At 39.3% G+C, this 22,354-nt stretch overlaps 1 protein-coding gene across 2 annotated transcripts in view; it reads left to right on the top strand.

Moving 5' to 3' along the window:
• The window catches only part of LOC114668241 (CTD small phosphatase-like protein 2), a 117,004-nt gene that overhangs the window by 27,121 nt on the left and 67,529 nt on the right, over nt 1–22,354 (top strand). For both annotated transcript variants that reach the window (XM_028823912.2, XM_028823911.2), the window contains one exon: nt 20,902–21,107. In XM_028823912.2, coding sequence (XP_028679745.1) covers nt 20,925–21,107 — 183 coding nt within the window. In that variant the 5' untranslated portion in view covers nt 20,902–20,924. The remainder of the gene's footprint in view (nt 1–20,901; nt 21,108–22,354) is intronic.

The following is a 22,354-nucleotide window of genomic DNA, read 5'->3' as shown; positions in this document are numbered from 1 at the left end:
TTGCTAATGATGGGCACCACCTTGAAGACATCATTTTTAAAACGCAGTGGAAAAAAATATATTTTGTATACCCTTTCTTATGTCATAATGAAATTTATTTTATCTTGTAGCGTTTTTGTAGAATAAACGTTTGAATTGTGGTGTTCTTTTTGGGTCACCCTGCATTTTTATTCTGACATTTTCACACCAGTAATTGAAAAAAACGCTGCTTAAAATAGTAGTAAAAATAAAAATCTCAACATTTATGTACTGTTGAATTTGTGAATTCCAGAATGATTGAGGATATTTTCATTTCAACACTCTTTAAAGATTTTTTTATAACAACATGCATTTAAAGTATGGTTTGTGGTTCATGTTTTAAATGTTACAAACTCCTGGTGGTTTAATCTGTCCCTTTTTTTTTTTTTTAAAAAAAAAAAAAAAAAAATTTCACCTTTATGGAATAATGCTAAGAGTAATGTTCTATAATATCGAATTCTGCTGCAGTCTCTTCCACACCAACATACCCCCCTCACTGCACTTTTGATTTAGATGCTTCATGATATTGTTTCTTTTCACCTGTTAATTTCTGTATAGTGCTTAAAACGTTCAGTTCATCACATGGGCCATGTAAATGTGCAGCCTGTAAACATCATTGCAGTTTGAATACGTTAAATATGATCCAGTGTTATATAACTTTGACTGGCAATGGCTTTCATGGTTGTAATGCAAAAATAAAAAAAAAATTAATAATCATAATAATACTATACCACTGTGTTCCCCTGTGAACATACGACTGGTGATAAACTTGAAAATTAAATCTTGAGTGAAGGAAGTAAAAACCCGCATATGAAACCAACTTTAGTTCAATTCACTTGCTGCTGTTGTGTGATACACATATAATGAATGGGCACTGCAAGGTTAGTATTTGTGGCTTGCTCTACTTTGAAATTTTTAGTTCCCCACTTTCTCTGAAAATAAACTGTGGTTTCCATATAGTCCTGTTTAAATTTTTATACTGCCTTTGATTTAAACCCTCCCAAACTTTGTAATGATACAAGATTACAAATGAAATTATTTTAAAATCTAATTGAAGCTAACATTTTTATATCATGTACTACAGGGTGAAATTATATTTACACCCAGTGCTCCAATAATTAATCCTAATTACCTCTATGAATTTAAAAGAATGGTTTCTGTAAAATGTGTTTTGCAATGACCAAGGGTAAAAGCCAAGTCACTAGGGACAGCAGGAATGTTTTACTCATGGACTATTATATGTTGCATATTCGAGAGTAAGGAGCTCAAGTGAACTAGTAAAATTAGACCCTGGTTATATAAAAAAAGAGAGAAAATACAACTACTTTATACAGAAAAGAACTTACATAGTACATCCGATTAACCAACAGCACTATAATTTAGGCCCATTGTCTTAGAACATTTCCTGGGCAAAGCCAGATAAAACAGCTAGTAAATTATGAATCTGCCATTTCAAGCATGGTTAGCCACTTGCAGTATTAGTAATGCCTTGGCTATATTTTTTAATCAACTTTAAAAGTAATGGTAACTTGATTAAGTTTATATATAATTTTCTATCAGAAACATCAAAATTTCTGGGTGATTCCAAACCAGGGGTAGGCAACGTCAGTCCTGGAGAGCCGCAGTGGTTGCAGGTTTTTGTTCCAACCCAGTTTCTTAATGAGCAATCAATTATTGCTGATGAAACACTTATTGCTTAAGTGATAGTTTGATGCTTCATTTTAGTGGTCTCGCTTGTTAAGTCTCCCCGCCCTTAATTGCTTATTTCCACTGCGGCTCTCCAGGACTGACGTTGCCTACCCCTGTTCCAAACGTTTGAATACTAATGTGCATATAATCTTTTTAGCTTTGCATTTTCTCAGTAAGTATTTTATGCAGAGCAGATGCACATTATTCATCCCTTTAGTACTAATAAAAATTTATTGAATATGGCGGGGATGTGGACTCGTGATGTGTTGCATCTACTTTTTTATTTTAAAAACATTAGCCTTCTTTTTTGCTCAGGAAGCTAAGGTATGCACAAAAAAAACAAAAGGTAATCCTTTTGATTAGTCTTTGAGCAGTCCAGTCCCACTCTCCAGAAATGACTATCTATCTGCCGCAGACCAGTCTTACATGAGCATCCGCTTGGCCTGGTCCAGGCGTTTGGGTCCTCAACAGTGAGGATCCTGTAAGCCGGTTCACCTTCAGGAATTGTGCCACATGACCATGGTGCTATAACTGATGCTCCCTCACAATGCAGGTAAGGTGCCTCATTCGGGACGAAGTCAAACCAGTGGTACCCAAGGATTGTCCGAAGAGACATAGTACCAAAGGAATCCAGTCTTTGTCTCGGATCACTAGATAGCGTCTTTGAAATAAATGAAAGATGTGATCTCTCAACTCTTAATTTGGCATATTTCAGCAGTCACTTCAGAAAGGACAAGTACCTGAGGAATGGAGAGTTGCAAAGGTGACTCAAATCTTCAAGAAGGGAGACAAAATGGATCCTAGTAATTACAGAACAATTAGACTTGCTTTTGTGCCATGCAAAATTATAAAAACTAAAAAAATTAGAAAATTACCTAAATGAAAATATTCTAAATAGAAGCCAGCATGGGTTTATGAGAGGTAGGTCCTGCCAAACAAATCTTGTAGATTTTTTTGAAGAAGCAACAGGAATAGTTGACAAAAACAAAGCATATGACATAATTTACCTAGACAATCAAAAAGCATCTGATACAGTCCCTAGAAGCTGTAGGCATCGGAGATAACCTACTAAAGTAGATTTCTACTTAGTTAACTGGCAGGAGACAAAGAGTACAGATAAGAAAAGAATACTCTATGTGGAGTGAGGTCATCAATGGTGTCCCTCAGGAGTCTGTCCTTGGAGCATTACTTTTTCTGATTTATATTAATGACATTGTCAACTTTGGTAACTATACTAGAATCAAATTTGGGGTGGAGTGGTGGCTCTGAGGCTAAGGATCTGTGCCGGTATCCTGAAGGTTGCCGGTTCGATTCCCAGTCACTGCCAAAACTGGCTTGTTCGTATACCGAGTGTGTGGTCGTGAACCGAGGCAATACTTTGGCGAACGTTTTGGTCGTAAACCAAGTTGTACGTGCACCGAGACGTTCGTGAACCGAGGTTCCACTGTATAAGTATCATAAATGTATATTTTAATGACAGAAAATCTGTACAACGATTAATGATTAAGACCTATAAGTGCATATTTATTTACATTTAAGCCGAGTTTAGCTACCAATATCAATTAATTGAATCAGTATGTGAAATGTTTTTCTTTTTTTTTGTTAGACAATGATCCTAGGAGCTCTGTTGTCCGGGGCTTTATGCCCCTGGTAGGGCCACCCAAGGCAAACTGGTCCTAGGTGAGGGATGAGACAAAGAGCGGTTAAACAAACCTCCTATGAAGAAAAACAATTTTGGATGGCGTTTTCCCTTGCCCAGACGCGGGTCACCGGGGCCCCACTCTGGAGCCAGGCCTGGAGGTGGGGCTCGATGGCGAGCGCCTGGTGGCCGGGCCTACACCCATGGGGCTCGGCCGGGCACAGCCCGAAGAGGCAACGTGGGTCCCCCTTCCCATGGGCTCACCACCTATGGGAGGGGCCAAGGAGGTCGGGTGCAGTGTGAGTTGGGTGGTGGCCGAAGGCGGGGACCTTGGCGGTCCGATCCTCGGCTACAGAAACTGGCTCTTGGGACGTGGAATGTCACCTCTCTGAAGGGGAAGGAGCCTGAGCTAGTGCGCGAAGTTGAGAGGTTCCGGCTAGATATAGTCGGACTCACCTCGACGCACAGCTTGGACTCTGGAACCAATCTCCTTGAGAGGGGCTGGACTCTCTACCACTCTGGAGTTGCCCCCGGTGAGAGGCGCCGAGCAGGTGTGGGTATACTTATTGCCCCCCAACTTGGAGCCTGTACATTGGGGTTTACCCCGGTGGACGAGAGGGTAGCCTCCCTTCGCCTTCGGGTGGGGGGACGGGTCCTAACTGTTGTTTGTGCGTATGCACCGAACAGCAGTTCGGAGTACCCACCCTTTTTGGAGTCCCTGGAGGGGGTGCTAGAGGGCATACCTTCTGGGGACTCCCTCGTTCTGCTGGGAGACTTCAATGCTCACGTGGGCAATGACAGTGAGACCTGGAAGGGCGTGATTGGGAGGAATGGCCCCCCTGATCTGAACCCGAACGGTGTTTTGTTATTGGACTTCTGTGCTCGTCACGGATTGTCCATAACGAACACCATGTTCAAGCATAGGGGTGTTCATATTTGCACTTGGCACCAGGACACCCTAGGCCTCAGTTCGATGATCGACTTTGTGGTCGTGTCATCGGACTTGCGGCCACATGTCTTGGACACTCGGGTGAAGAGAGGGGCGGAGCTGTCAACTGATCACCACCTGGTGGTGAGTTGGCTTCGATGGTGGGGGAGGATGCCGGTCAGGCGTGGTAGGCCCAAACGTGTTGTGAGGGTCTGCTGGGAACGTCTGGCAGAGCCCCCTGTCAGAAGTAGCTTCAACTCCCACCTCCGGCAGAACTTCGACCACATCCCGAGGGAGGTGGGGGACATTGAGTCCGAATGGGCCATGTTCCGTGCCTCTATTGTTGAGGCAGCTGACCGGAGCTGTGGTCGGTGCCTGTCGTGGCGGCAATCCCCGAACCCGCTGGTGGACACCGGCGGTGAAGGATGCCGTCAAGCTGAAGGAGTCCTACAGGACCCTTTTGTCCTGTGGAACCCCGGAGGCAGCTGATAGGTACCGGCAGGCCAAGCGGAATGCGGCTTTGGTGGTTGCTGAGGCAAAAACTCGGGCGTGGGAGGAGTTTGGGGAGGCCATGGAGAATGACTTTCGGACGGCTTCGAGGAGATTCTGGTCCACCATCCGGCGTCTCAGGAAGGGGAAGCAGTGCAGTGTCAACACTGTATATGGTGGGGATGGTGCGCTGCTGACCTCGACTCGGGATGTTGTGGGTCGGTGGGGGGAATACTTCGAAGACCTCCTCAATCCCATTAACGTGCCTTCCAATGAGGAAGCAGAGCCTGGGGACTCAGAGGTGGGCTCCCCCATCTCTGGGACTGAGGTCACCGAGGTGGTCAAAAAACTCCTTGGTGGTAGGGCCCCGGGGGTGGATGAGATACGCCCGGAGTTCCTCAAGGCTCTGGATGTTGTAGGACTGTCTTGGCTGACACGCCTCTGCAACATCGCATGGACATCAGGGACAGTGCCTCTGGATTGGCAGACCGGGGTGGTGGTCCCCCTCTTTAAGAAGGGGGATCGGAGGGTGTGTTCCAACTACAGAGGGATCACACTCCTCAGCCTCCCTGGAAAAGTCTATTCAGGGGTCCTGGAGAGGAGGGTCCGTCGGATAGTCGAGCCTCGGATTCAGGAGGAACAGTGTGGTTTTCGTCCTGGTCGCGGAACAGTGGACCAGCTCTATACCCTTAGCAGGGTCCTGGAGGGTGCATGGGAGTTTGCCCAACCAGTCTACATGTGTTTTGTGGACTTAGAAAAGGCATTCGACCGTGTCCCTCGGGGAATCCTGTGGGGGGTACTCCGAGAGTATGGGGTGACGGCCCCCCTGATAAGGGCTGTTCAGTCCCTGTACGATCGGTGCCAGAGCTTGGTCCGCATGGCCGGCAGTAAGTCGAACCCGTTTCCAGTGAGAGTTGGACTCCGCCAGGGCTGCCCTTTGTCACCGATTCTGTTCATATCTTTTATGGACAGAATTTCTAGGCGCAGCCAGGGTGTTGAGGGGGTCCAGTTTGGTGGGCTCAGGATTGGGTCACTGCTTTTTGCAGATGATGTTGTCCTGTTTGCTTCATCAGGCCGTGATCTTCAGCTCTCTCTGGATCGGTTCGCAGCCGAGTGTGAAGCGGCTGGGATGAGAATCAGCACCTCCAAATCCGAGACCATGGTCCTCAGCCGGAAAAGGGTGGAGTGCCCTCTCAGGGTTGGTAGCGAGATCCTGCCCCAAGTGGAGGAGTTCAAGTATCTCGGGGTCTTGTTCACGAGTGAGGGAAGAATGGAGCGTGAGATCGACAGGCGGATCGGTGCGGCATGCGCAGTAATGCGGGCATTGCATCGGTCTGTCGTGGTGAAAAAGGAGCTGAGCCGCAAGGCGAAGCTCTCAATTTACCAGTCGATCTATGTTCCTACCCTCACCTATGGTCATGAGCTATGGGTAGTGACCGAAAGAACGAGATCGCGAATACAAGCGGCTGAAATGAGTTTCCTCCGCAGGGTGTCTGGGCTTTCCCTTAAAGATAGGGTGAGAAGCTCAGTCATCCGGGAGGGGCTCAGAGTAGAGCCGCTGCTCCTTCGCATCGAGAGGAGTCAGATGAGGTGGCTCGGGCATCTGATCAGGATGCCTCCTGGACGCCTCCCTGGTGAGGTGTTCCGGGCACGTCCAACCGGGAGGAGGCCCCGGGGAAGACCCAGGACACGCTGGAGGGACTATGTCTCTCGACTGGCCTGGGAACGCCTTGGGATTCTCCTGGAAGAGCTAGAAGAAGTGGCTGGGGAGAGGGAAGTCTGGGCATCTCTGCTCAAGCTGCTGCCCCCGCGACCCGACCTCGGATAAGCGGGAGACAATGGATGGATGGATGGATGTTAACTTTTTTTAAATTAAGCTTTGTTTCATGTAAGTGTATAACAGAAGAAATTAAACAAGATGACAGCTTGTAATTATGAGAAGCATTTAATTTTCTTTAATGCTGTGTGTATTATGGATAAATATTTTCTCTACATGTTTTTAGTGTGATCATTCTGGTATGCAAAGGAAAGAGAAGTTCCCCGCCTTATAGGTCATATCAAATAATCAAAGTGTTTTGAGCTCACAATAAAGTTATTTGAGAGAGTTTACTAAAAAAAGAATGACAGATTAAGTGAAAGTTAGAAAAATTAAGTTTAGTTTTAAGCCTAGAAAGGTAGCAACAGAAGGGATCTTTGTCAGGCAAATGCAGGAATACCATCAAATGAAAGGAAAGAAGCTCTCTTATGCATTTGCAGATCTGGAGAAGGCATTTAGCAGGGTGTAACAAGGCTTTGATAAAGGTACTGTAGGTGTGGATGAATTTGTGTCTGCTTTGATGTCAGTATACAGTATGAGGAGCATGAATGGTGGTCAGGAAAGCAGATGAGCTAGGTAAACATTTGCAGTGAAAGTGTGACTGTATGAGACATCTGGGGGGTATTTTCCGTACGTCGCTTAAATCATCCGAGATCAGATGCCTCATCCGGGATAGGTCGGTTTTTCAAATGCAGCCAGCCGTGTATTAGATTAGTCTAGCTGGATCTAATCATCCGAGATGAATGCGTGTACCTGCGGTGATTGAAAAGCCCATATATATTGAGTCTAGAAGACATGGTCAGCAAGTCGTTGATAGGCTGTAACAAAATGACGAAAGAATGGGCGCAGTTTTTTCACACACGCGGCGCAAGACCTTTTATTTGAATGACATGAAGAATTTCAAGATTTAATATGCACAAGGGGTAACACTGCAAAAGCAGCCCAGACCAGAAAAGACATCTGGCAAAAAGTGGCCGACAAATTAAACGCGAAGTAGTGTGCATTGTACTTACTGAATGCAGCGTTTCATTTCCTATGTGTCAGATTAATTATTATTTAATATGTCATAATTCCAGATCAAACATGAGCACAAGGAGAACATGGGAACAGGTTAAAGTGAAGTACAAGAATATACTTCAAACTGGTAAATATTAGTATATAACTATTTAAAGAATTGTTGACATAAATAATCATATCCTCTTTAATAAAATCCCTGTGTGCGTCCATGTGTCCGTGTGTGTGTGTGTCTTCTGGTGAAGTGCGCATGTGCGGGGCACGGTGCGATGCTTCAAAGGCAGCCTGACGCATCACACAAGACAGAGAGGGCGGGACCTATAAAATATCGCGCAGCCAATCCATTCAGATATCGGTAAATGAGGTAAGACCTAAAACATAACGCACGAAAAATCCAATCCGGTACTGAGACGTAGAGACCCGCTTCCCCAAAGAGGTGGGATTAGTGTTTGCTGTTCACTCTGAGGATGTCAGATTTGCGATTAGCAAAGTTGGCCCGGTAAAGCGTAAAGTGTTTTCCTAAATATACGAATTTTCATGATATTACAATAGGATGACTTTTAAAAGTAGATTTATTTTTGCGCACATGAAATCCGTTGCTGGGGAGACACCATACATACAATAATCGGCTGCACGCCAGCACAGATTAAAATACTTGCTGGAGAGATGTATTACTGTGAGAGAAACTTAAAGGCACACAATACAGTGACGCATATTACAGCCACATACAAGCCAGTATTATTGTAACAGAAAATAGACGGTCCTTTGCCATTTAATATAGACTGTTCCTACTAATGTTTATGCACTACTATTCTAGCGCCCGTTATTGCAATGGGCTTAATGTCTAGTATAATATAAAAAACATTAATTTTAAAGCTAATAAGAAGGCAGACAAGCAAAAAACAGCTGGAGGTCCACGCGGTTCAGACCTCACCCCTGCAGAAGAGTTGGCTCTCTAGCAAAATGCCCATCAACCTGTTTCTGAGGGCATTCCAGGGGGAAGCTCCTCCTCGGAACCAGTGGCAGGATGCAGTGGTCACTTCATTTCAGGTAAAGGATGGTCATTGCATATATTTGTCCTCCATATGTGCCATAGGTATGTTCCATATAGCCCTCTTTTTTGTTGGGTCAGTTGCAGGGAATGTCATATCCCTTGAACCTGTGTCTGACCAACGAGATATTGATGAAGGTCAAATATTTGATGAAGACACTGTGTCTGATTATTCATCAGGAGGAGGGGTAGATTTTTCAAGTAATGTTTAATCAAACTCCACTCTGCTCAGTCCCATGTGCCCCAATCACATTTGGAAATCCTGGTAATGAGAATGTTAGGCTGATTGAGATTCTTCATGAAACTGTGGGTGTTTTGGCCTGTGTATTACCTACCTGCAATGGCATGAAACACCTCTTTTATTGTCTGCACACACATGTGTCCAGGAAACACAATGAAAACCCGAAGAAAATATTTCAGAGCCAAACAGACTTTATGAATTGCCTGGCAAACTGCACTTTTAGTTAGATTTTCCGCATCGCTTACAGTATATAAAAAAAGTGGCGCTTGTAAAAAACCTCAAAGCAATGCATACTGTCTGTGTGGTTGTGAAAGCCCAACTTCGCCTAGTTTGACTTCGAATATAAGGTGCTAATAAATCTTTGAGGTACAATATTCCCCCTCGGCTAAAGCGGTATCTTTCGAAAAGAATTTCCTCCAGGAGCAATAAAGGATCTTGCCGATCGCGCAAACCCCTCTCTATATGAAATTCTCGTCGTATAATTTGTGCACCAATATCAGTTGGTCGCTCATTCATGAAAGGCGAAGCCATGACTGAATGAATTCCCCGCACGGACACTGATTAAGTGTGTGAGCTAATTCCTTGTTTACATCGAACAAACCTGCTCCGAGCAGCAAGAGTTTTTGAAAAACCGACACATCCAGGATCAGGCGAAATTGTCAACAAAACAATTACATCCGGCTAAGCGACTAATCCATGTACGAAAAATACCTGGGGGGGGGGGAGGGAGGTTGAGAAGTGCGTGATTGCCATTAGAGTTCATATTATTATTATTATTATTATTATTGTGTTTTGGTGGCATAAACAGAAGTGGAATTGAAGGAGAAGATGCTGAAATGGGAAGACCGTTTCCATGGAAGCAAAAGGCATCAAGGTAAATTTAGAAAAACCAAGGTAATGGTTAGAGGTGAAAAAGCAGGAGGGTATGTACAATGTGGGTGTGGGAGAAATTCAATCTGATGCATTGGTTGTCAGAAGTGGATGTATAAAAGGTGAGCTGATGTGAAGAACAGCCTGCATCCAGTAAGCATATACTTTATTTGTGAGGGGTGCATAATGTTAATTTAATACTGTCTGTGTAAGCCCATGGTGTAAAAAGCCCTGGCTTCTGGAAACTATTTAAATCGTCAGAAACAAAAATTGAAATGCAGAGTTGGCAGTTTTGTTTTGCGGATGTGCTCGCCCCCCTTGTCTATTAGCAGCTAAGCGAGTTTTTCTCGTTTGCCTTGCCTCTGCAGTTTCACTTTGGTGACGGAGTCTTTGTTTCAGCTTCATGCTGTAGCCTCATACTTCTTTCTTCTTCTGACTTGTTCACTTGGGGCCACCTTGCTGGCTCTGACCTTTATGCTATAGCCAGGATGTGTGGTGCATGGAAGTATTTCCTGGAGCTGTACCCAGTTCTGACTTATAAATGAGTCTGACAGACATTGAAAATAGGACTGGGCAATATGTTGAATTTTTGATTCGATATTTAAGAGAAATCAAGTCACAAAAGCCAATAATGGGAATCAGATTTCCAATTTTATGCCATGCCCATTCCATTTTCTCACATGAACAATTCAAGCAAAACCTGTAAACATTAAGAGTCTGGTAATTTCAATTAGTTTATAAAAACAGTGTCTTCTTCGAAATTGGTTTTGTCCAAATATACACACATGCATCCTATTGTTGATTCACGTTTCCGGCTGCTTGTATTTAGTATTGTACAGAAGCGAGCAGGGGGCAAAGTTTTATTTATTTATATATAATAAAAAAAAAGCCACCCAATCATAAGCAATTTCATTGCAATATTTCAGTTATAAGTGATTAAAACAAAAACTGCTTTTACTGCTACGTATGCAGAAACCACAGACAACAGTGGCTCTTTTGTTTTAAAACAAAATTAATTTTAGGCTTAAAAAGGTAAGAAACCACAGTGACATTAAAACTATTTAATATACTAGGCAGTCTGCAAGATCTAACGTATGCTAATGTGTTGCTTAGTCATTTTGAGAAATATACACCATGGAAATAAATGTACACTGATGCAACAGGTATCTCCTTTCAACAGCAGGGTTTACTACAAAGTCATATTCAGCAGCTTGTTGATTGCACATGTGACTGTTTAAATGTTTCAACAATGTATCTGTCACAAATTTTCAAGTGTTCAGTCTTAGTTCAGTCAGGCCATTAACCTTTGGAAATGAGTAGTGATGCTCTGATAAGGTTTTTTTTTTATTTCTTTTTAGTGCAAATACCAATCCCTGATGATATGTTACTGGATCAACTGATTTCTTTTTTGTATTTAAAACTAAGCTCCTCCCTAACCAGACATGGAGAAGCCTTATTTTCTATATTAAAGTGTTAACTTTGATATTTTTATAAATACACTATAGTCTATAGGTGTTACCTCTTCATGTTTTATTAGCAAAATTAAATTCTGTAGGCTAATTGTTTGATAACCATGAAAATACTAAGAAAATTCCCTTAACATACACACTTTTAAAAATAATAACATGTAGAGAAAATATTTTCATAATACATATGGCATTAAAGAAAAAAAGCTTCTCATATTTACAAGGCATCATAGTGTTTAATTTTTCCTATGATGTACATCATCTAACAAAATATAATTTAAAAAGTAGTTTTAATCATTTGCATAACAAAAAATATATATATTCTTAGACTTTATTTTCTGTGTTGGCAGTTAAACAACGCTTAAATTTAAATTACGCATGCACTTACAGGTTTTGATCATTAATTTCAGTGCAGCTTTTTTTTTTTGGCTGTTTATTACAATAAATAAAGATTTTTATACTTTTTTTATTTTTAGTGTGCCAGCTAGACATTCCTAATTCTTGTTTTGTAATTATAAATACAAATTACTGTTTTAATTATTTAGCATTTGTTTCTTACCAAATATTGTATTGTCTGAGATACACAAACAAATAAACACAGTACAATCATTTAAAAAGCCACAAATCTGTCAAATGTTTGAGATGTTTATCAAGAAGAAACAAGGCTAACAGGCTTAGCAAGTTTAAAAAGAAAACAGACAAATTTTGCTGTTAAGCTAATACAGTTAGGTCCATAAATATTTGGACAGAGACAACTTTTTTCTTATTTTGGTTCTGTACATTACCACAATGAATTTTAAATGAAACCACTCAGATGCAGTTGAAGTGCAGACTTTCAGCTTTAATTCAGTGGGGCGAACAAAACGATTGCATAAAAATGTGAGGCAACTAAAGCATTTTTTGAACACAATCCCTTCATTTCAGGGGCTCAAAAGTAATTGGACAATTGACTCAAAGGCTATTTCATGGGAAGGTGTGGGCAAGTCCGTCGTTATGTCATTATCAATTAAGCAGATAAAAGGCCTGGAGTTGATTTGAGGTGTGGTGCTTGCATGTGGAAGATTTTGCTGTGAACAGACAACATGCGGTCAAAGGAGCTCTCCATGCAGGTGAAAGAAGCCATCCTTAAGCTGCGAAAACAGAAAAAACCCATCTGAGAAATTGCTACAAAATTACGAGTGGCAAAATCTACAGTTTGGTACATCCTGAGAAAGAAAGCAAGCACTGGTGAACTCAGCAACGCAAAAAGACCTGGACGTCCATGGAAGACAACAGTGGTGGATGATCGCAGAATCATTTCCATGGTGAAGAGAAACCCCTTCACAACAGCCAACCAAGTGAACAACACTCTCCAGGGGGTAGGCGTATCGATATCCAAGTCTACCATAAAGAGAAGACTGCATGAAAGTAAATACAGAGGGTGGACTTCAAGGTACAAGTCACTCAAAAGCCTCAAGAATAGAAAGGCTAGATTGGACTTTGCTAAAGAACATCTTAAAAAGCCAGCACGGTTCTGGAAAAACATTCTTTGGACAGATGAAACCAAGATCAACCTCTACCAGAATGATGGCAAGAAAAAAGTATGGAGAAGGCGTGGAACAGCTCATTATCCAAAGCATACCACATCATCTGTAAAACATGGTGGAGGCAGTGCTTGGCTTGGGCGTGCATGGCTGCCAGTGGCACTAGGACACTAGTGTTTATTGATGATGTGACACAGGACAGAAGCAGCTGAATGAATTCTGAGGTGTTCAGAGACATACTGTCTGCTCAAATCCAGCTAAATACAGTCAAATTGATTCATGATACAGATGGACAATGACCCAAAACATACAGTCAAAGCAACCCAGGAGTTTATTAAAGCAAAGAAGTGGAAAATTCTTGAATGGCCAAGTCAGTCACCTGATCTTAACCCAAATGAGCATGCATTTCACTTGTTGAAGACTAAACTTGGGACAGAAAGGCCCACAGACCAACAGCAACTGAAAGCCGCTGCAGTAAAGGCCTGGCAGAGCATTAAAAAGGAGGAAACCCAGCATCTGGTGATGTCTATGAGTTCAAGACTTCAGGCTGTCATTGCCAGCAAAGGGTTTTCAACCAAGTATTAGAAATGAACATTTTATTTCCAGTTATTTAATTTGTCCAATTACTTCTGAGCCCCTGAAATGAAGGGATTGTGTTAAAAAAAATGCTTTAGTTGCCTCACATTTTTATGTAATCGTTTTGTTCACCCCACTGAATTAAAGCTGAAAGTCTGCACTTCAATTGCATCTGAGTTGTTTCATTTAAAATTCATTGTGGTAATGTACAGAACCAAAATTAGTAAAAAGTTGTCTCTGTCCAAATAATTCTCTTGTATACTAAGCCGCAGTTTAAATTTTTTTTTCTTTTTTTAATTGAAAATGAGAGCTGTTGTACTTCCAAACTCACTCACTTGGCTGTGTTCTGCTAAATCACACATATACAAAACAAAAATGGGCTATTTGCGCAGTGATAAGGATCTGTGAGCTCTTGGCACACGTCAGGGATGATAAAAAAAATTGTAAGCTTCAGGGATTCTAGTGTTACAGTAGTGTTTCCTGCCATTTGTCTGATTTCACAGGATGACTCCTCAGATTCCTTTTTTCAGTTTATTGCTCCACTATCTTTAGTATAAAGGCAATATTTTAATCTTCTCTCTCTGGTAAAGTCTGCCTTATTGCTGCCTGTTTACAGGAAGTTTGCCGCAAAAGAAATTGTGCATTTGCTCAATGACTGTAATACCTTGAGTTAAGGACCGCTACAACTAATTACCATAAAGATTAGAAAAACGGGCTGAAAAAAAACGCTTTTGGTAATCAGCCAATTTGTTAACCCCCAGTAGTCATTCGTAGTGACAGCCAATCGACCAGAGCATCACTACAAATAAGTACATCTTTAAATTAGATTTAAATAAGTCAAATGATTGAACTTGTCTAATTAAAAGAGGCAAAGAATTCCAGAGTTCAGAGCAAAATAATTAAAGGCAGGCGCTGTAAATGTTTTATAGCTATAAGTTATAATGAACAAAAGATGGGGATCAACAGTGCTTAGAGTTATGGATCACATATAAAGACTAATTAAATGCATTAAACATGTTGATGAGCTACCATGTAAAGCTTTAAAAGTCAATTTTAAAATTAGAAATTGTATCTGTAATCAATAGGAAGCCAGTGCAAACAAGACTATCTTGCAAATCGTGTGTCAGTAGGCAAGCTGGGGAATTGTGAACCACCTGAAGTTTAACAAACTCTTAGGGAGATGCTTGTAAAAGAAGATGTGGGGGGAAAAAAGCATGAATAAGAACTTTGCCAAAAGGATAGTGTGGAAGAAATTAAATTGCAAATATATTAAAGAAAGAAATGTATTCCCCTGGAACCACTTTGAGTCAAAAGCCAAGTAAGAAGAAGCTTGTTTATGCATCTTTATTTTCTGCTCATGAAGAGGCAGGGGCAAATGTAACCAATGGTGCAGGCCAAGAGAGGTTTCCTTCTGTGCAAGACAAGAGTGTTCACAGTTGTAGCCATGCATTATGCAGAAGAAATTACCCTAAGGTCGAGGATAGCACTGATGCAATCTTTTTAAAACGCACCAGAATGTTTTTTTGCAGGTACTCAAGCATACAATGTGCTGCCATAAAATTCTACGTTAGCCATGCAATTTTCTGTACGTTAGTTTTATCTTTTGTTTTAAGAACATGTCCTGTCCATGAATTTGCTTTGTTTTGAAATTTCCAGTACAGCTATTTTTAATCAGCCTGTTCTATGGCATGACTGTCCTCTCATGGTAATGATCCTCTCTATTGTGCCTCCTTTCTTGTAGCTGCTAGGATGGGCTTCCTCAATTTCAGTCTCCCATGAGTGGTTCTTGAGACTAGCAAATTTAGTGAAATTGAAATGGTTAAAGCTTGCTGTAAAAGGAGGTTAGTCATTAAACCAAGGGAGGATTGAGTCCCCTTTACAAATTTAAAAGGTAAAAGTACATTTTTTTTTTTTATTCTTGTCAATATCAAATAATAATTCCAGTCCTAGAATTAAACATATACAGAGCAACTGATTTCTTCACAACTGTGAACTAGCCACAGGTACAGAGTACATTCTTGGTTTTAAATTTCTCTTTTTTTTTTTATTTGGTACATTTATAGCCGGAATGTCATGTGTTGACTTTTCTCTCATGTCTGTGTAGGGTACGTACCAATTATGTCCCAGATAAGTTAATTGGTGTCTCTAAATTGTCCTTGTATAAGTAAGCATGTGTATGTAGGTGACCTGCAATGGAGTTGTGCTTCGTGCTGCCAGGATATACACCAGCTACACTGAAGAGATGCGCTAGTTAGAAAGTAAATTGGTGAACAGATGGTTGTAGGCTCACTGATTATATTTGGAGGATGAATGTATGGTCTGCATTACCTTATCAGGGCTATAAATTGTGTTTTTATTAGCCAGCTCCATCTCGCTATCATTTCTAATTCTGCTAAGATAAAATGGGTACAACTCAACCATTATGTACAAGTACTGAATTTTAAGATGTTATTTATTTGGGTAATTTCTTCTAGCATAGCTGTGAAACCTGTTTCAAAGCACCTAGAGTTGCATTCCATCTTACTCTGGATTGCATCTCTCACCCTGCTGTGGATCTGCTTTCCTCAGAACTGACAACCCTCAACATGATTCTGCAACACAATACAAGAAGTGCACATGTTTACTGAAAATGTTAAATATATATGATGTACTTAAACAGTATTATCATTTCTGACCTGTTTAATCATTTGTGAATTACTTAGTCGACTGTTTCTTAGACTTAATATATTTAAGCTTAAATTTTAAAGATTAAAAGCAGTTAAAGGTAATCCATGCCTGTTGCAAAGTAAACTGCAAGTTATTTTGTTTAGTTACATATTTCATCTGTCCTGTAACATACATAAGTTTGTTTGACCTAATAAATCAAAATGTTTTGGGCCTGATTCTAAAAGGAATATATTTTACAGTGCTAATTTTGTAAATGATAAAAGATACTAAAATAATCACATAGTTCTAGTATGTTTGGTTAATAGTGTATGTTTTAGAACCAGACCAATATGGATGCTGAAAAACACAAACATAAGCATTACATTTTTAAAATTAGAGAATAATAAGCTTTTGGAGATTGGCTTGCATAGTCAAAATGTACTTGGAACTGTACCGTTTTTATGCCACAGCCCAGAGACTTAATGCACAATTAATTACTAAAGCAGGGCTTCATCATTAACAGTAGAAGAATACACCACTTTACAACGAATTGTAATGGAGAACTGAAGACCAGACAACTCTCTCTTAGGTTAGCTAAATCCAGTATATTCTTTGTGAACATTAAATGTGAACACAGTCTGTGCATGTTGGATGCCCAGAATCTGAATTCTGGAAATGAAGCATCACTGGGTGCAGTGATTCAAGTGGACTCTTGAAGTAATGCATTTGACCTTGGAGAAATTGAAGAAGCAATTTTAGAACTGAGGATGAAACATGGACACATCAAAATGATCTAATTTCTAAACAATAACAGAAACCATGTAAGCTTGATATTTCTTTAACACCAAATAAATGCAAGGTCCAAGCCATTGTTGACAAGTAAGTGTATGCACACAATTTTTTAATGATTAGAACGCAGTCCTTATTGATTATATACCATGAAAGGTCTGTATAAAAAAACAGTGTATAGAAAACATTTGGCATACCACAACATAGAAATATAGTGATGGTGAGAGGACAGCTGTAACAATAGAGTCAAACCCTTTTTTTTTTTTTTTTTTTTTTTTTTTTTTAAAAGACTTGGTGCCTTTACTTTGCCCATGCTTCGTTCTAGTATCTGAGCCCTGGATTGCTTAACTTTGATAGTTATGCCCTGTCCCTTCCAAACATCTTATTATCCTGAGTTAATTTGTTTTCAGTATTGCTGTAGTAAACTACCCAAGCCCCCCCCCCCATTACCCAGCCTTTTCTTAAGCGGTCTCTCTTCCCCTCCAACCCTCAGAACCTCATTATTATTGGATTTTGAAAGCTTTCATCTTATCATTCAGAAGGCCTTTCAGCTCTTTAGTAATCCACAGCTTGTTGAAAGCTAGCACTATTTTTAGGGAAACAACAGTGTTCACAAAGAAGTTAGTCACTGCATCAAAGACTATATTAAGTCCCTCAATGTCATAACCATATAACTTACACAGTATATACCAGTCTGTCATTTGGAAACAGTGACTTGGAGTCATTTCAGCCCTCAGTGTCCATGTCTTCCTTATCCTGGAGGCAGGAGGTTACCATCAAATGCATCAAGTTTTGATCTATCCAGTGGTGCCATAAGTTTACATTTAAAGGCATCTTTAACATTTAGGGGAGAAAAAGTTTACATTGTAATGTCCACTACCAGAACAGGACACCTACTAATGGAGTTTATCACTCTTTCTTCCAGAGTCCTTTGATAGATCATTAATTTGAAGATACACCTGGTACAGATTCACTTTATTACCAACAAAGGGTGGAATATAAACATTCATTTGGATGATGTAGCTTGGTTTCTTAGGAACTTTTATCTTGTCAGGTAAAATCTGTCCAACATTAAAACAGTATTAAACTTTTCCGTGGGTATCTTAACTGTATCAGTAATCTTGAAACTTTGAAACTATGGCACTAATGCTTCGTTTAGATATATATTGGATGAAATTCTTTTTGTGGTATTGTAGATGTACTGATGTGCCAAAGATTAGTGGGAAACTTGTGAACAAATCTAAATGTTAAACACATCCCAAAACGTACAATTCTGTACATAGTAAAGGAAAATAAAACTACTTTTTATTAGCGTTTTAAAGGTAACACCTTTTTTTATGGACTTTCATATTAGCTGTGTAGTAAGTGGACATAACCCATTAAATATATTGCCCAGATTGATGATTGGTTCCACATGGATTGGTGAGTCAATACTGGCTCTACACCCCAGTGATTGTAGTGGATTAAGCTGGTTAGACAATGTGTACATGTTTAAAGCCAGCAGTATGAAGCCCAGAGGAAGGAGAGGAAAAAGTTTTGCGTTTTGTCTTTTATTTGCTTGGCGTCCACATGTGTGAGAGAGAAATAATCTGTTCTTTTATCGTTCTAAGCTGGTGACGACAACAATGTGCTGTTGAATCCATTTGTGTACAAGTGTTAACAAGTATTTCATCAGATTAGTATGCCCATGTGAACAATTAATCATTAATACATTTATTTGTTTAAAAAAGTTTTAGCAAGAATATACACATGCAATAAACAGTTATCTAATTAGAGAGAATTTATGATTATACCATGATACAAATTTTTGGCCATACCGAACATTCCTGTCCACTTCCTCAGTAATGTTAATGCTACCTAACAGGAACAGAAAAAAATGTTCTTTTCACAATTATCCAAAGCCCGCTATAGTGGCAAACATTGGAAAATATATAGCTAGGGTAAGGAATGCAGCTTTCTAGTTATTTAACGGCCACTGCCATTTCTAGCAAAATGAATGGATTCAAGTGATTGGCATGTTCAACATGCAAAAATTCAATATAAGACAATCATATGTAGTAGAAAATTCTGTGGTAACTAGTAATAATAGCCATTACAGTAGATTCACAGTATTTATCATAACAAAGCTGTGCCTTATTTATCTGTAGTCGTGGTGTTTTTTGGTTTGAGTCAATTGTGGTTCTCCTGCTAACTCAAAGTTAAACTGAAAAGGACAGATAGACTATAAAAATCACCTAGTCTAACATCCTGAAATTTTTTCGTTAGCAATATTAACCAACTCTATTTGAAACCCAATGTCTAATACCTAACTAGATAGGCATTTTTAAAAAAGTCACAATTCTGCACTGTAATAAGAACTCCTTTCTAAAAATAGTAAAACCCCATCCCCCCAAGTGAAATCCCACTGTATGAGCAAAAAAGAGCTATCCCATGCAAGGCCAAGGTTATTGGCAAAGATCATCTAATTAAACAATTACGTTGCATTGAATTTGAGGATCTTTGTATGGTAACGACTGAAGTGCTATTCCTGCCTATTATATTCTCTTGTTCAATTCTTGTGAACACTCCTTTTCATTTGGCACATTTTAAAAACTTGGTCCCTCTCCAGTCCAATCTTTTATTGGTCACAATGCAGTAATCTTTTAAATTCTCTTTAGTATAAGTCCAGGTAGATCACCTGTGGCCATTGTAATCATTTAACTCCATGGGGCCAGTGACATCCATTTCTGCTTTATCACTGCTTTTGGGCTATCTGCTGTTGTATTACAATCATGGCCAAGGGATTTTTGTGGACCACGACTGAAACCTCAGCCTTTGAAACAGAAATGCAAAAACAATGGGTTACAATTTAGAATTTTTCATAAGGGGAAAAATTTTGAAAAATAAGTGGCAATTGTAATACTGAATTATGCTAACAAGTGGCAGTTTACTGTAGGTGGGTCACTACATCTTTTGACTTTGGAAAATGTGTCCTTGATCTGAAACATTTAAGTGGCACTGGCTTACATGAAGCCAGTTTTCTTTTGCTCACATTAACACATTCCTTATATTTTGACAATTAAACAAAGGAAAAGACAGGAAATTGAATGTTTACACTGCTTAATTTGTAACTTCTTTTCCTACTACAGTGGAACCTAGGTTCACGAACACCTCATAACACGTACAAATCGGTTTACGACCAAAAAGTTTGTGCCACACACACACAGGCGCGAGAGAGAGACACACACACACACACACACAGGCAGCGCACGCAAGAGACACACACACACAGGCGAGCGAGAGGGCTGGATGCATAAGGTAGAGAAGGCAGTTAAAGAATGCACTGGGCTTGTTTTTGTTTTCACTTTTGTTTACAGCGATTGTTTCTTAGCGTGCATTGTTGCAATGTTACTTTTCTTGGTGGCTTATTAAATTATGGAGTTTTTCAAATGTTCATTTTTTTTCCCTGTACTTAAAACTCATTATAAAAAAAAAAAATTAAAGTGTTTTTAGCCAGCGGTTGGTAGCGCTATAGCGCCAACTATTGCAGTGTTAGTTTTCTCTGTTGTTCAAGGTTTTCTCAGTGTTATTCAATGTTTTTACATTTAGTTTACTATTACGCTGTGCATTCTATGGTTTAATGAACTATATTTGTGCTTAAAACACTTAAAAAAAAAAAAAATAAAAAAAAAAAATAAAAATAAATAATATATATATATATATATATATATATATATATATATTTACATACAGTTCGTATGGTCTGGAACGGATTAATTGTATTTACATACAATCATATGGGGGAAATTACTTCGGTTCACGACCAAATTGGGTTACGACCAGAGTTTTGGAACGAATTATGATCGTGAACCGAGGTTCCACTGTATTAATGAAAAAAAAATTGGCTGAGCCTTACAAAAATGTTTTGATTTTTTCCCCTTCGTAAAAATACATGGATGCACTGCTTGAATCACATTGTTTCATCATATGTGCCTGCTACTTTAAAGTTTGTATTCAGTTGACTATTAACTTTCATCATTTTTATTGTAAATTTAATCACTTATTTAAGAAATATTTCGTAATGCTCTCTTACCTGCTAGAGTAGTCTACACGGCCAGCGCAATTTACCATAGGTCTGCTAATATAAATACTTTTTTTGTCTTTTAGTTTTTCATGTGACGCTTAAAAAGATGAGGCTGAGAATGCGGAAGGCTTCTCAGCAGTCAGCCCCAGTAAATGTACAGCGCACACCAAGAACCAAACGGAAACATTCAGAAGTTGAGGAGTGTGTGCAAGTAACAGGAGGAAAAACACAGAAAAATGAAACTGGCTTGCTTTCTTCAATCAAAAAATTAATCAGGGGAAATGCCAAGGTATGTTCCTTTTCAGTATTTTGCTTGGTCAGTTCTTTTTCCTAGTGCATTGTGAAATATTCTTGATATATAAATATCTGTCTAATAAACAATTTTACAGTAATTTGACTTAGTCGAGGTAAATACTCTTATCTTACAGTAATGTGATGTAGTCAAAGGTAAATATTAATCTAATAATAATGCATATGTCCAAGTGTATGACTCTGCATTTTTACTCTTTGATGGGGAAATGTACATTACTATTGTAGGAACTGACTTTCAGAGTGTCCTGTTGATGCAATGGATAGATAGCAAAGTGTTTTTTCCTTCTAGTGTATAGTAGAAGCTGATGTAATGCCAAAGCATTCTGTAAATCTTAACATTTTTTATGTAAAATGGTCAAAAATTTAATGAGGGAAGGTTATTCAGCATAGCACAGTTTATAAATTTCCTTTTGAATTATTTGGCCTATAAAATAGCCATTTAAGATTTAAATTTCTACAAGGTGCCTGTTTTATCCGCATTACTAGGAAGTGAAAAATAATGTGTCGCTTAGCATATATTTAATGTTTTCTTATAGGTGATACTCTGCAGTTTTTAAAAATGTCAAGTCGGTACTCTGTACCTGTGTAGTTGTTGTTGTTTTTTTTTATTTTTAATAAATAATACAGAGACCCAAACTATACACTTTGTTCCATATGTGATTTCAGAAACCTGTTGCACATCCTATGTAAAATCTTGTATCAAACACCACAAATCATTTAATTGAACACCACATAATACATGTAGAAATTTGGTATTGTAACTACCTTTAAATCGCATCTGTACACTGACCGTTTGTGAAAAATCATAAATCATTTCAGATGTTCAACCCTCAAATGCTCTTTCGTAGTCCTCTGATGGATTTAAGGCCTTATATTTGCTTACATAAACTTGGGTCCTTTTCATAATTATGAATATTGATATTTATGTACAATTTTCATGCCAATTATTGTTCTCTTACAACATATTTAACCAACTTGGTTGTACATTTCTGTAATAAAAGGTTACAAATATTGTATATCTAATAAAAGCTGTAACACTAGCAATGATTCCTATGTGACTTTACTTTTAGTAATACAGGGTCTCCTGTGTGTTAAACTCTTGTTCCTTTTAGTGGTGCACTGTCTATATGGAACATGCACTGTGTATCATTTAATTCATCAGCTTGAATGATTTAGCCTTTAAAATTATCTTTAAGCTTTATCTTATATACAATGTATATTCAA

Source organism: Erpetoichthys calabaricus, chromosome 17 (assembly GCF_900747795.2).
Source record: "Erpetoichthys calabaricus chromosome 17, fErpCal1.3, whole genome shotgun sequence".
Taxonomy (NCBI): Eukaryota; Metazoa; Chordata; class Cladistia; order Polypteriformes; family Polypteridae; genus Erpetoichthys; species Erpetoichthys calabaricus.
Note: the sequence above shows the minus strand (reverse complement) of the source record. Positions and strands in the feature narration are given on the sequence as shown.